General features: G+C 46.7%; 4 protein-coding genes across 4 annotated transcripts; 1 reads left to right on the plus strand and 3 right to left on the minus strand.

Annotated features, from left to right (window-relative positions):
- Positions 1–137: 137 nt before the first annotated feature.
- DEU56DRAFT_757674 (uncharacterized protein) lies at positions 138–1,362 on the plus strand (the record flags this gene model as incomplete). The annotated part of the gene is made up of 8 exons (XM_041350152.1): positions 138–158; positions 220–390; positions 485–506; positions 638–660; positions 768–1,067; positions 1,116–1,142; positions 1,185–1,328; positions 1,354–1,362. 8 exons carry the CDS (start codon positions 138–140, stop codon positions 1,360–1,362), a joined length of 717 nt encoding a protein of 238 aa, XP_041206512.1.
- A 2,959-nt stretch (positions 1,363–4,321) lies between these two features.
- DEU56DRAFT_914580 (uncharacterized protein) lies at positions 4,322–4,798 on the minus strand (the record flags this gene model as incomplete). The annotated part of the gene is made up of 3 exons (XM_041357635.1): positions 4,322–4,391; positions 4,439–4,620; positions 4,670–4,798. 3 exons carry the CDS (start codon positions 4,796–4,798, stop codon positions 4,322–4,324), a joined length of 381 nt encoding a protein of 126 aa, XP_041206513.1.
- Positions 4,799–9,677: 4,879 nt separating this feature from the next.
- DEU56DRAFT_914583 (uncharacterized protein) lies at positions 9,678–11,731 on the minus strand (the record flags this gene model as incomplete). The annotated part of the gene is made up of 9 exons (XM_041357636.1): positions 9,678–9,944; positions 9,996–10,024; positions 10,076–10,229; positions 10,299–10,445; positions 10,492–10,664; positions 10,710–11,099; positions 11,154–11,220; positions 11,266–11,346; positions 11,393–11,731. 9 exons carry the CDS (start codon positions 11,729–11,731, stop codon positions 9,678–9,680), a joined length of 1,647 nt encoding a protein of 548 aa, XP_041206514.1.
- Positions 11,732–12,288: 557 nt separating this feature from the next.
- DEU56DRAFT_914584 (uncharacterized protein) lies at positions 12,289–13,449 on the minus strand (the record flags this gene model as incomplete). The annotated part of the gene is made up of 3 exons (XM_041357637.1): positions 12,289–12,680; positions 12,732–13,377; positions 13,435–13,449. The coding sequence occupies 3 exons, from the start codon at positions 13,447–13,449 to the stop codon at positions 12,289–12,291; spliced, it is 1,053 nt and encodes a 350-aa protein (XP_041206515.1).
- Between the last annotated feature and the right edge of the window lie 1,186 nt (positions 13,450–14,635).

The following is a 14,635-nucleotide window of genomic DNA, read 5'->3' on the forward strand; positions in this document are numbered from 1 at the left end:
CAGGTATAAAGGCCCCATATTTTGCCGTATTTGTATGGTCATATATGGCCATATTACAGTGTAAGTTTCAGACTTATACATGCAGTAGCCGCATGTCTTATTTCACAACAAGTCATTCCGGACCTGATCCTCACACTATGGAGATCCTCAAAGTACTGGTATGTTTTCTACTATAATCTCTAATCAACCACACTCTAACATGTTCTATGTCATGTCCAGATCATATATTCTTTGATTACTTTGCCCCGATCAAGGAGGAACCATGATACCGGTCAAGATATCTACTGGTGCTGTTCCTTTCCTCCCATTGCCTGCTTTCCCCCCTCCCAGTTCCTGTATTTTTACTCAATGTCATCTGACGCTCCAGATACATGTGTACTTGCCCACAAGGTGAGGTGGTAATAATGCATTAATATTGTAATTACAAGATACAGGTTGTGCATTAATCATTGTAATTGCTAATTAATTAAAATTTTAATCTTAGTTAGAGGGGTTAGATGTTAGATGTTAGTTTTTAGAGGGTTAGAGGGTTAATGGCTAGTGGTTAGTGGTTAGTGGTTAGAGGGTTAGTAGTCAGTGGTTAGTGGTTAGTGGTTCAGTTAGTTAGGATTAGCTAGGATTATATTCTGCCTTGGAGGTTTAGTTATTATTAGATATTATGTAAGTGATTGGTGCACTGATAGTTACAATGTTTAATGCACTACATCAGTCTTGTAACTACAATTGATTTAATGCACTAATATGACACGATGGCCTGACTTGCCAAGGATCAAGCTTTTCAGGTGGTTCTTGGCCGTGGAAAATGTCCCAAACATCCTGAGCGCATGAATGCTTTAATCCAGGCTGAATGTGAAGGTGATGATCAGCCTCTGCGTCGCCGTCGCCAATCTCGTCATTTACCCAAGAAGAGCGCTGGCATTATCAACGACAACAACTTCTTTTCATCTCTCCCAGTTGACCCTTCAGATGCTGATGACGGTGATTTTGCAGGGGATGACTCTGACTCTAGCTCAGAGTCAGAGTCATTAGGCTCTAACAGTGATGTCCAGGAGATAACAAATGTGGAGGTAAGTTATTTTTCGTGTTTTTCTTCACTAGTCTTACTAATTATGTAGCTTGCTGCAATGCTGCCTACGAAAACTGTACCACAACGAGGGGGAAACGACACATGCCAACTCTGACAGAAAACGAAGCGCAAGGCCAACCGACCTTTGCCTGCCACCAGCGACTCCCAGGCATCCAAGCGTGCTCGCATGGAGGAAGTAGATGATGAGGACAGTGGTAGCTTACAGCCATCGATGAGCTCAGCTCTTCCCCGACTATTGAAGGTGAGTTCTTTCCTGTTGTTTATAGCTATTCTAACTCGGGATACTTATTCCATCAGTCTCTTTCATTGGACTGAGGGTACATTGTCTGTTTTATTCCCGCCCGTACTTATACTAACATGTACCACATCAGTAAAGTCCAATTTTCTCACAGAGGTGACAAACTTTGGGTTTTGCGACAGCGAGCCACAGGGCTCCACAGTTCACATGTACAGGTTCACAGTTGATAGCACTCACAATTCAAACAGGGCTCCCAAGCAACGAGGCTTCACAGTTTGCACAGTTGATAGAAATGAAGCACTCACAGTTCAAACAGCTGCTCCAGCACCACTACAGAATATAGAACCTTGTCATTTTAGTATACTACTAGAAGTTCCAGTCGGACTTGACTCAATCGAACAAACACGTGTATTAAATGTCTTGAAAATCTGCGACAACAAATAACTAAGAGTCTGTTTGGGAAGGATTATTTTGCCCAACTTTGACCAATGCTCGACCGGGTTGAGTTCAGTCCTGGTAGCTTCAGCGATGTTGAGATGGGCAGTGACTCTAGGTCAATGCTGCCGCCGCCTCACACACCTGTCACACCAAGAGGTTGCAACGCAGCACTGCAGCCCTTCATTACTCCTTCAATAACTTCTACGTCTACTTCGTCACTCGCAATGAAGCGCAAATCTGATGGGGATGATTCCTTGTGCACTCATTCCCGCCCCCCACATTCCAAATCAAGGAGCGTAGCGGGATCATCGAAATCCCAATGTCTCACTATGCCACTCGTGTTGGAAGAGTTGGGGGAGAAAGTCGTCGATAGCATAGCCGACACCACTTCGACGCTTCAGGACACTGTTGCTGGCCATTTCACCGATCCTGTCCCAGCCCATAAGCAGTGCACTGTCCTTCGGGTGCAAGAAGAAAAGAGCTTGGATGATTACGAGGTGGTCACCATGATGGATCTTTTCCAATACGACGTCACCATCACTGATACTTATAATTCGATCCAATGGGATGGTGTTTGTGAGGTTTTTTTAGCACGGCGCCTAAAGGAAGTGAGGGAAGTGGGGGCAAGGGAAAATATAACTAGTTGAACCCCATGATGTATCTCACTCATTCATACTGCAATCAATGGACTTGTGTTTGTGCAATCAAGACTGAATTAGCAGCAAGGGAACAATACATTGTACATTGAGTGAGTCAAACACAACAACAATGAAAACAACAAATGGCAAACAGCCTCAATATTCTACTTGTACATCAGGCGGTAAAGGCTGGCCTCTGTGAAGCCTTTCTTGAAGATAATCAACCCACATCGATTGTGCGATTTCATCGCGGACTTTGGGTGCACGGGTGCGTGCCGCATTGGTGGGTGGCCCATCAGCAAGCATGCCGCTGTCATAAGGAGCCCCCCACTCATCGGAATCCACACGATGATAGTCTAGTATATTGTCGGGGTTGTGGAATCGGATGACATTGTGTACGAAACACAATGCTGGAGGGATGTGAGATTGGATATCTAAGTTGTACTTGGGAGGGATGTGAATAATCTGGAACCACTTTTTCAACACACCGAAAATATGTTCAATGACATTGCGGAGCTGTGCATGACGTAGATTATATAGTTCCTTTGTATTGCAAGGCCTGAAAAAAATAAGTACTAGGGTGATAAGTCAGTGGGATAACATACAGCATATTTGCCCGGCCCCATTCAGCCAGGTGGTAGTGCACACCGCGGTAAGGCACAAGTAACTCATCACATGCGGCGAATCCTGCATCTGCAAGGTACAACTTACCCAGAGGGATGGTGAAATTGGTTAGGCGAGCCTTGTTATAGAGGCGAGCGTCTGCTGCAGACCCTGGGAAGCCACTTAACATGTAAGTGAACTGCATGTTGAAATCGCAGGCGACAAGGCAATTTTGTGTTAAATTGCCCTTGCAGTCGTGAGCGGCATCACAATCAGCAGTGTTGGGATGGCACGCAATGTGAGTGCCATCGATGGCACCGATTACATCGGCAAAGTAGGGATATAATTTTGTCGTCTTGAGGATTTCAGTGGGTATTGGAGTTTGTGCATTCAGAAGCCGGACATAGGTGGAATATATTGGTTGGGAGGACAATGCGATCAGAATCTTTGTGAAATACCTTGTAGAATATTAAACAAATGTAAGGATGAGAGCTAGCAGACATACCTCGATATAGTATCATTTGAGCATTGAAAACACTCGGCAAGGTGCCGTACAGCAAGGCCTGTAACACAGGCGTACAGGAAGATAGCCAGCTGCTCTTCCAACATTACATTTTTTGAGTTGGTTATTCCACCATTGCGAAGTATATCCCGCAATACAATGAATATGTGGCGGTGTACACCGAGCTCGCATCAGATTCATTCTGAATGGCCATTCAGAAGCTCATTGACCCAGTCAATCCCGGACAGAGCTGAAGTATGGTATGGTTGTTTGTTGTAATATGTGTTTTTATAGGAGTTAAGGGTGTTCCTGGCAAGACTGACAACTTCAGATGCTGAAACAACCATATCCTGGAAAAAGTTTATGATAGCTCAGAGGTTCTTGATATCTGACTGCTCTGCATCATCAACACCCTGCCCATCAGCCTGCTCATCCTGTGCGTCCTGCTCATCCTGTTTGACCAGCGTATCGTCATCAGCGGAAGGGTTGTCAGCGTGGTGTAAGAGATGGGGGAGCATGGTGATAGTATGTGTGGCATATGTTTGTTTTTTACTGATAACACCAATCAGTGTGACATCAGCTTCAAGCTCCAAGCTTACTTAATCAGATTTTATTTTTTCAAGTCACGCAAAGTTGGGCAAAATAATCCTTCCCGAATGGACTCTAAGCATTATTCAGGTATTTATTGGCAGGGTCAGGGATTGATGCAAACTGAGCTAATTAGGTTGGCATTCCCAGGGTAGTATGGCAGCCTATTTAGGCAATGATAATGTAAGGTTGAGGTGAATACATGAGAACGCGGCTGTTAAGAAGGCTCAATCGAGCTGCACACATAGGTGGTGGTGCTTCAATGTGTTGATGCCGTCGAGTTTTGATGCCTCCGCCCTTAAGAAATTGGTCAGCGCCAAACACTATACAAAAGAAGTCCTTACCATCCAGCTTGAGCCCATGCACGAAGCTTCCGCCTCGGCTTGGGACTGTGATAAGGGTCAGCCTTGACCTCCTTGAGTAGCTTGAGCATTGATTTATAGACCAACCCATACTCCTTGGTGGAAAATTTGGGATAGTACTTGCTATTGCCATGTTTTGCGAGGCCTTGGAAGACACAATGGAACTGAAAAAAAGTCAGAAATTGTCGGGGTGAATCATTATCGAGAAAGTACCGCTGTACAAATAAGAGCCAAGCATTTCAATGGCACCTCTTTCTGAAAGATAGCCGGTTGTCTACGAGCAATGCGATAAGTTCTGGTATAGATGAACAGGATAGTAGCTGTTGGAGATACACTCAGCATTGACAAGCAACAACTATTATTATCAATGTACCTGTTGGAGATACGCTAGAGTAGTTCTAATGAGTATGAAGTATCATGCAGCAAGGAAATAAATATACATACCTCAGCATTGACAAGCAACAACTGAGGTATGCAACAATGGGGATGAAGTGCTATATAAGTCAGAGGAACGACAGAGATTGAATATGGAATGAAGTAGCGAGGTTGATCCCCAAACCCCAATGCTAATGCTTAATCTGTCCAAATGCAGAATGACTTCTTTTCAACACACCCCCTCAACCTGCTACGAGTGACAACCCTGAACGATGGACAATGAATGCTGGACATGGAAGGACCTTGGTGAATATATCAGCGCCGTTTCAATGTGTGGACACCCATATGGGCTTCAATGTGCTTTCTGATGAAACGACACCGCAAATCAATATGTTTAGTGCGAGTGTGGTTGGCAGCTTCTGCTGATAGGGCGATGGCACCCATGTTGTCGGTGTATAGCTTGAGAGGGAGAATGAAGGCGATTTGCAAGCACTCGCAAAACAACTTGATCCACAGTCCATCCTGAATGGCCCTGGTCAGCGCCATGTACTCAGATTCCACCGAGGACAATGCTTGAGTTGGTTGTTTCTTCGTGGTGTGGGAGATGGGACCTCCATGATAATACCAGACATATCCAGTGATTGAGACGTGATCCTCTGGACAGGTGGCCCAGTCAGCATCACTGAAGCTGTGAATGGTGATGTCTGAGTTCTTTCCGCTGTAATGAATGCGATGGGATAATGTGCCAGCGAGGTATCTAAGAATGTGTTTTGCAGTGGCATAGTGGCGAGACTCGGGGTTGGAATTGTACTGTGAGAGTTTCATGATGGTGAGGGTGATGTCAGGGTGAGTGTACATTGTGAGGTACAGTAACTCACCAACGAGTGTGCGATATTCTGTCTGGAGATTGTCAATGTGGGGATGGACGTCTGTGTCTCGCCTGAAAGGAAAGGATGGGTCCATTGGGAGAGAGACGGGAGTACAGTCGCGGAGCCTGCATTCCTTGAGGAGGTAGAGAATATAGTCTTGCTGGTGCATCCAGAGCTCTCAAGTAGAGCGTGAGCGTGAGTACTGAATGCCGAGGTGTTTGACTACTGGTCCCAGATCCGCGATCCCAAAATGTTCTGCTATGCAACCCTTGATCCAATCAAGGAATTTTCGGTTGTTACATCCCACCAGCCCATCATCGACGTGCAATGATATGACGCAAATGATTAGCACCCCCTCGATGACGTGGCTGTAGATGAAAACTGTGTAATTGGCTTCGCAACAAAGGAATCCTAAGCAGGTGAGCACAGCGCGCAGAAGCTCATACCAATCATATGCGGCTTGCTTCAGCCCATAGAGCGATGACAAGAGATGGCACACCAGACTTGCACCATAGAGACCAAAACACTCGAAGCCAAGAAGCTGGTGGGGTGAGCCAGCTTGATGCGAGCTTGTGTACAGAGGAGCAGCACTTGGAGCACTTCCCATGTCGGGACGTCTCTTTTATGTGGATCTCAAATTCATTCCTCCCCAGAATGCCACGCCTATGCTATCTGTACCATCAGAACTGTCTGCCTTTGCTTGCATTTCTCTCACATATGATATCTGGCATGCTCGCATGGGCCATGCAGGAGGAGAGTCCATTCATTGTCTCCCCCAAATCGCAAGCAGATTCTCCGTCAACTCCAATGAGGCCTTGTCTCGGTGTGAATCTTGCGTCATAGGCAAGCACCCTCGACAGCCCCACCCAGCATCACAATCCCCACCTGCCTCTCATTTTCTCGAGCTCATCCATGCCGATATCTGTGGTCCAATCCCCATTCCTACCCCGCATCACAAACATTATTTCATCGTCTTCATAGACGACCACACAGGGGTTCTGGACCTGCAACTCCTGGCAACCAAGGAACAGGTATTGGACGCATGGCACAATGTTCGTGCACGGTGGGAAACATGTTCTGGCCTGCATGTTGTTGCCTTCCGCTCTGACAATGGTGGAGAGTTCCTTAATCACGCCTTTACCGCTGACCTGCAAGCAGCTGGCATCGAGCGACAGCTGTCTGCCCCATACTCACATCAGCAAAACGGCAGAGCGGAACACGTCATCAGGACAATCAAAGGGCGTATGTACGCTATGCTAAACTATGCTCATCTCCTGCGGAATCTCTGGGGGGAAGCAGCTCTAACAGTTGCTTACCTGTTCAATCGTACTGAGTCCCGCACGCTCCCAGCTGGCAAGACCCCTTACGAAATGCTCCACAATGTTAAGCCTGACTTATCCCACATTCACGTCTTCGGTTCTCGATGCTTCGCCCGAATCCCAACAGAACTACAAGAAAAACTGGGTCCTAAGTCGAGGGAGGCTTACTTCATGGGATACACACCAGGCGGACACTCTTGGCGATGCAGGGACAAGGTGACGGGAATGTTCTTCAACTCCCGCGACATAATTTTTGATGAATCGTTTTCTGGGCGTCCATTCCCTTCAGACAGTGACAACTCTGAAGACGAAGGCCCAGCAAACCCCACTGATCCCAACCCCATCAACTCTGCGCCAATTGTTGCCAACACAACACCCCTTCCACCCGAATCTCGACACTCTGAGAGGGTGCACTTGCCCACAGCATGTGGCCAAATCTTCAAGGATCAAATTGCATCAGACCGCGATTGTTTGGCACACCAACATGAGTTGCGTAATGCTCGCATTCAAGGGGTGCCTCCTCCTCTTGAGGGGGTGGTGAATGCTATGCCTTCCTTACCCACTGACAACGACACTAATGCCAACGATCCCGATGCCATCATTCCCGATGAGGACGAAGTCGGTTATCCCCGTGTTCTCACTGGTCTAATCGCAAATGAATTTGCATGCCTTACCATTCGCTCTGACACTCGCCGCAATCCGCTATCCTCTAACTACAACATGAAGGTTCCACCTGCAACATACAATGAAGCAATGCAATGTTCCGACCGCGACGAATGGCTCACCGTGATGCGCAAAGAAATTAACTTAATGTCAGAAATGAATGTCTACGAGTTGATGAAGATTCCGGAGGGGTGAAAGAGGCAATAGGATGTAGATGGGTTTTAGAATTTAAGGAAGATGCGAAAGGTGGGCCTGTGCACAAGGCTCGACTTGTGGCACAGGGATTCTCGCAGGTGCCAGGTATCGACTTTGGCAAAATGTTCGCTCCCGTTGCAAGATCATCATCCATTTGACTCCTCTCAGCACACGCTGCCGCACACGACTGGGAACTCGACAGTTTCAATGCGAAACAAGTGTTCCTGTGGGGGAAATTGCGAGAAGACGTGTATATGCGAAAATTGCATTCCCATCCCTTAGCAAGCATCCACCCAACTGAGAGTAGATTGAGCATAGCCCCCGGTGCGTGCAGACAGTTCGAAAATCACACTCGGTGCCTCGCACCCCCAATCTGTAGCCATGCAATGCAGTCACCACGGCTGGATGTATGAAGCGACCCATGGTTGGCTGTTTTGATGACGACAGGGTCCTGTGTAGAGTATATCCAGAACATGGCGCGATCACAGATGAGAGTACTGGTGGTACCGGAGTCAAGTATGGTGGACAGTATGTGGGCATGGGCTGATGCTTCAAGTTGTTCAATGCTTGCACATGATAGATCACATCGCAGCGAGGTCGTCACGTCAGGTCCCGTGTGTGTGGCAAGAGCTGCAATGACAGGAGGTAAATCTGATGACAATGTTGAAGGAGTGGGAGGTGTGCGAGTTAGCGTACTCTGATCCAGGTCCGGATGTGGTCACTGGATTGGTGTTAATTGTGCGTGAAGCTTCTGCAGTGATGCATGCTGTGCAACTCTCGAACGTGAGGCTGTTTGTTTGGAAGGATGCGGAGATGGGAGTTCCACTGCTCAATGCCGAACTGACAACAGTGGCGGAGAAACCATTGTGCATGCATTGTTCGAGTTGTGTGCGGAACAGCTGCCAAGCAGGGGTAGTGTGTAAGCCAGAAAGATGGTTGAATACCGCTTCCTCATCAGAGTAAGATGCTCCAATGCCTATGAGACGATCACGACAGCTGACATGCTGACCGACGTAGTTGTTCGTGTCGTGAGCATCTTTCATTCAAAGTGATTGTATGCGCCTGCGAACAACGAATTGAGAGCTAATGTCATTATGGTGAAAGTGATCCCTGAGGATCTTCCACGCATCGCGCACTGTGACTGAGATGTTTCGAGGGATGAGAAGATGAATGCTCGGTGCGAGCTTGCAGAGGATGATTGTTTTGGCTTTGGAGTCATTGATGAGCCAGGCTCGTATGGCTGCCTTTTCAGCATCAGTGGGAATTGCTGGAACCACAGCTACGGGCAAGAACGAAGCCATTCCGAGAATATCACTTGGGTCTGCTTTCTCAGTTACATGACATCAGAGGTCATCATTCGTTAAGACGAGCTGCACCTGTGTCTCCCAGGGAATATAGTTATCTGCTCCAGTCAACTCTGGCATGTGGTCGTATTTCCCCATTGATAGGGCGACCTGTCAGAGAGAAGAGTTTAATGAGTTGTCACAACATGAGGGATTTCATATTCTTCCAAGTTTCCATGCTGTTCAGGACATGGGGCTCATAACCTGTTGGAGATACGCTCAGCATTGACAAGCAACAACTATTATTATCAATGTACCTGTTGGAGATATGCTAGAGTAGTTCTAATGAGTATGAAGTATCATGCAGCAAGGAAACAAATATACATACCTCAGCGTTGACAAGCAACAACTAAGGTACGCAACAATGGGGACAAAGTGCTATATAAGTCAGAGGAACAACGGAGATTGAATATGGAATGAAGTAGCGAGGTTGATCCCCAAACCCCAACACTAGTGCTTAATCTGTCCGAATGCAAAATGACTTCTTTTCAACAGTAGCCTCAAGAAGCGCAGGGTGAGTGAAGTTCCTCGTTTTCCCCAAATTGTCTAGCCCAAAGTGCAGAAACTTGCCATCATCCAATAATTCTGTAGCAGCTGCTTCAACCCAAGCTGCGCGCTCTTGAATGGCAGTATCAGCCGGTGGGACAAGGCCATATGTGGAAGGTGTAATTGCGACGACAATTTTTTTCAGATCAGAGCGCCAAGTTGCCAGATCATCATACAACTAGAAAAAAATGAGATATGAGGCCAACAATAACATACACACCTGCCTCACCATATCAGGTTTGTGCATGGGCCACACACCTATTGAATGCCTCGGGTCAGTTGACTATCTTGAGGGAAACAGGGACTTACCAGCATCAACTTCATGGCCGGTTTTGAGCCATTGCACGAGCAATGCCGAGAGCGATTCAGTGATTGAGATGGGCAAGTCAACGACAAGGCTTGGAAAAGGTTTTTCCAATGCCTGCTGGGTGTGACACTCCCCCTTCACATCCTCAAGAAAATTCTTCCAGCACAAACTATACCATCCCAGTTAGGAAGCCTTGGGTCCTTCATCATCAGATCCATTGTTCACCTTCGATTTCTGATTCCGTTTGGCCTTTGGTTTAGCCTTTGAGTTGGGAGCATCTACCTCAGCAGTGCGGAGAAGTTCTAGAAGGGCGGGGTCAGGAAGGTGGGGATGGCCATTTCTCTTGTGGTGGACCTTCAAGACATCGTCCGGCTTGACTGAGAGATTAGCATACTCCAGCAAAATACTAAGTTTGTACCTGGGGAGCGCTCTCTTGATCTGTTGTTACACTACCCTTGCTCGAATCACCGCCAACCACCAAGGTTCTCTCAGCCACTTGGTCATCTTCATCGCGTGAATGCTGAAAGTGGAAATCTGTTGGCAGCACAGTGGCCACCTGAGGTTGAGATGGTAATTCTTCTCTTGAAAAACCTGTCGTTCATCAGCCCAACATGATTGAAAATAGGGAGGACTTACCAGGGCGTGTATCATGACGCCTACCGACTTCTCCCCAACCAATCTCATCTCCACCACCTTCATCCAAGCTAGATGAACCTTCATCGCTCGATGTGTCTGACTCTTCAAAATCGGTATTCAGTGGTGTACTCAACCGGAGGACGGGATCCAAATTATGGGGATAGTTGGTGTCTGATCGCGCCGTGATAGTTGAAGTCATCCTGGAAGGTGCTGGATCGTTGACACGAGGAGTAGTGATCATATGGTGAGCTTTGGAAGCAGGAGCCTGAGATTGGGAAGAGTGAGAGGTACCAATATTGATCTCACTTTGGGAGGCATCTGAAGTAGTCAGTGCATGCAACTTCCTAGCGGCAGCCACAAAGGGATTGTTTAACGCCTGAAGATCAGGTTCTGTACCAGGGGGAACAATAGGAACGATTGGGGGCGAAAATCTGAGTCATCCACCAGCTTCACATTGTGAGAAAGTTGGGTGATCATTTAACTCGAAGCTTGGGGTAGGAGTGACGGGAGTCTGCATATGAATTAGTACATGTATATCTGTGGAATAAAAATGTACCTTTCTTTTCTTCGAGTGTGATGTGGAAGTCATTACATTTAGGGTCTCCAAGGGGCTATATGGCGGAGGGAGCTGCTTCTTCTGAATGTTTGGTTAGTATTGTACCATACAAATAGGAGAAAAATACCTTAGGACAGCTGCCCTGACCCTTGCGAGGTGGTTCTGGAGCGAGAGGGTTTGCAGGAGCATTCAGATTGAGGGATGTGGCGCCCTTGACTTTGTTGGTCCGTGCTGGGGCATGCAAGATGGCGCCGATCTTCTCCAGTTGTGTGCCCCTACCTCCTTGCCCCGCACCAGAACACCCAGAACGTCGAGGATTTTGCGACTCATCTGCTTGATTGGTGGTAGATGGCAGTTCAGCGTGAGCACGTGGTTTCTTCACCAAACCTTCTTGCCCTTCGGGCACCTTTAGGTCAGAGTCCATAGCTTTGCGCTTTGTTCTCTTTTTTTGGGGGCTACCCGGCATCACTGGAGAAGGGGGGGGAGATGGACCACAACACCAATGAATTAGAGATACTCACCTTTTAAATCTAACCCCCATCGCACCTTGAAAAAACACTTAAAAATGACTTAGTCGAAACATCAATGCACACACGCACCATTTGTAATATAGCGCAGCACAGATAATGGATGGGGTTGATGAGACGTAGTCGAGTCCACGAGTTCTACTTTGAAGGTGAGTCATTGTGAGTCAGAAAACTGTAGGCTGAGAACAAACATAATCCTTTCGTCGAACTTGCGTATACAGCTGACTCGGAAGCATAATTTGAGGGTGGGAATCTGTAGGAATATCTCCATCATAGTCAGAGTCAGAACAAAGTTTAAATTGTACACGTAAGAAGGGGTATTGACTAAGATAGGAAAGAACAATTATGTAGTTCTACTCCGCTTGGGCAGGGGCACAACATCCATCATCCAGCCCATGCGACTGTGACCTTGTACCATATTATGTTCATTGACCAGCAGTTCTTTTATATCTGAAATACCACGATCATCACCCTCCAATTCAGTCACGCTTCTCTTTCACAGGAGTGCTGCGATCACTTTCCTTACAAACAGGAGTTCAGGGGAAGGCTTGTCCTTCGGAAGCAAATCAAGGTGTGTTTCCAACAGATCAAGGACCTCCTGGAAAGTTACTGCGCTCGATGGTCCTTTGCCCCTTATCAACTTGTACCACTGATTTGCAAGTGGGAGTAGAACAGGCACTCTAAGCTGAGAGACTGGAATGACATCACCCATCTGTGAGCCACTCAAGCGCTTTGATCTTTTTAGTGTATGGAGCTGAGTGGTTGGATCACGTTCACTAGAGATATCGAAACATTGGATGTAGGTTAGGAACTGATCGTCCCATGCCCATGGTGTCCCACTTCGGCCAATGGGTCGAATGATAAGCCTAATTTGGCCAATGGAGTGCCCTACATTCTTTGCCTTAGTGAATGTTGTCATTAAAGATAGAAATAACATACCTGCAAGGCTGCTGGCGGGCCATGAGTGCCCTGAGTTGGTCTGAATAACGACCCAAAGTCCAGGGGTTGCTAGGTGGTGTACAATTGAGCGTTTGAGCGGGTCAATGTTATGGGGATCATGAAAATTGGTTTCCTGCAATTGAACTTTGAACCACACTTGAACATTGTTGAATGGAAGTTCAGTGTCGTGTAGGGCCCTTCTAGGACCACCTATCGAGTGGATGTGATTACCATGAGTCACCTCACAGTGAAGAAAATCAGCGATAGCTGGCTGCAAGTCTGGTAGGCCGAACATGATGGCAACTTCATCGATAGTGGCATTCTTGATGGATGGATTGTAAGACAGATGAAGAGCCATGCGCCCAATGATAAAAGAACATAGTGGGTGGGGTACTGATCTGACCTCCTTGTGTTGGAGAATTTTGGCTATCGAAAAGTAATTCGTGATAGGACGTGGTTGTCCAGGTCTTCGAGTTGGGGACAGTAGGTCTGCGGGAAAGCCATTCACGTCATCGTCGATCTCATCTTCCTCTTCAACAAATCTATCTCCAAAAACTCCCGGATCCTCATGCTGTGAATGATCCAAAAGGTTAGTTGCAAGGTCGAACCAATTGCATTTGTCGGTGCAGTCGAGATAACAACAGATCTGCGGTGTAGAGAGCAGTATCTCTACAGGCTCGTATCACCCTATCTCCACATCAACCTCATCACTATCCATACGTAGGCACAGTCCTATAGACACGTGCGCGATGTACACGACCACCGGCGCTTGCACGCATAGCTACTCATCAGCGGCCTACTCGGATTACCCCCCAGCCATAGTTGTAGTATTAGACCTACGTATTATGGCAACTACCATTTTTACCATAGACACTTTTGACAGCAATTACCAGCAGCGCAATTTGACCTAATCCATGGCATTTGCCAGGCCCTATTTTGCTGGGTGTTTTGGCTTTCACAGCCGCTTTTTTTGGATTTTTGAAACTCAGCTATGTTTTCAGTCACAAATGTGTTTTCCACATTTGTCAGATGTTTTGGTATGTTTTATTCCGCAATTTTGGCCTCCAAAAGCGGAAATTCACAAAACACATCCTGTTTTGGTCACCTCCTCATGTCAGGCCTCCCCACATTATTCCCACACTCCGCATTTTCGCATTTTTAGCCACCTACTGTGGGAATTACCCCACAACACCCAAAACATCATCCCAATATGGTACACCCACCACATTTATAATTATTCCCACACCCTTCCCACCTCACTGCAGCTTCACCACCACACCACAATAGGTCCTCCTTTGTATCTAAATAGTAGTTTAGTATATACATGTATAATATTATATAATAGACCGCTTTTTTTGTCAATTTGTGTGCCTGCTCATCCTCCAGGGCCTTTTTCAAACAGGGTAGGGTACAGAACATTTTCGCATTTTTGCCCCTTTGATAGGAGGGTGTTCCAGGACATTCAGAACATATTTATGAGCATATATGAGTAGATTCCCATCTTTATTTCACCCCCTGAAGTGTCCTACATCAATAGATATAGCACATATGCAAGAAAACACAGAATATGTTCTCATTTGATTATTTCTAGGTGAACAGCCTTGTAAAAATGATTCCCAGCATCTATTTAACAATGGGAACAATGTATCAGGAGCCCAGGACCATAGGATAATTCCCTGTTGCATGGTGTGCCCCCCCTCTCCTGGTGGTTTACCCCCTGTGAAATTTTTTCCTGTAGGACCGGACCTCAATTGAGGTAGGGGGTCTATTCCTATGTATATTTGAGGTAAGTCTATCATATAGCTGGCCCAGGACACAGATAGGATCCTGCTACAGGAACAAAAACATAGAAAATCGCATTTTTGACACCTTTGATGTTTTCAGTATCTTACTCTTGCATAAAT

This window comes from Suillus clintonianus (genome assembly GCF_016758775.1).
Source record: "Suillus clintonianus strain FC179 chromosome Unknown DEU56scaffold_56, whole genome shotgun sequence".
Classification (NCBI taxonomy): Eukaryota; Fungi; Basidiomycota; class Agaricomycetes; order Boletales; family Suillaceae; genus Suillus; species Suillus clintonianus.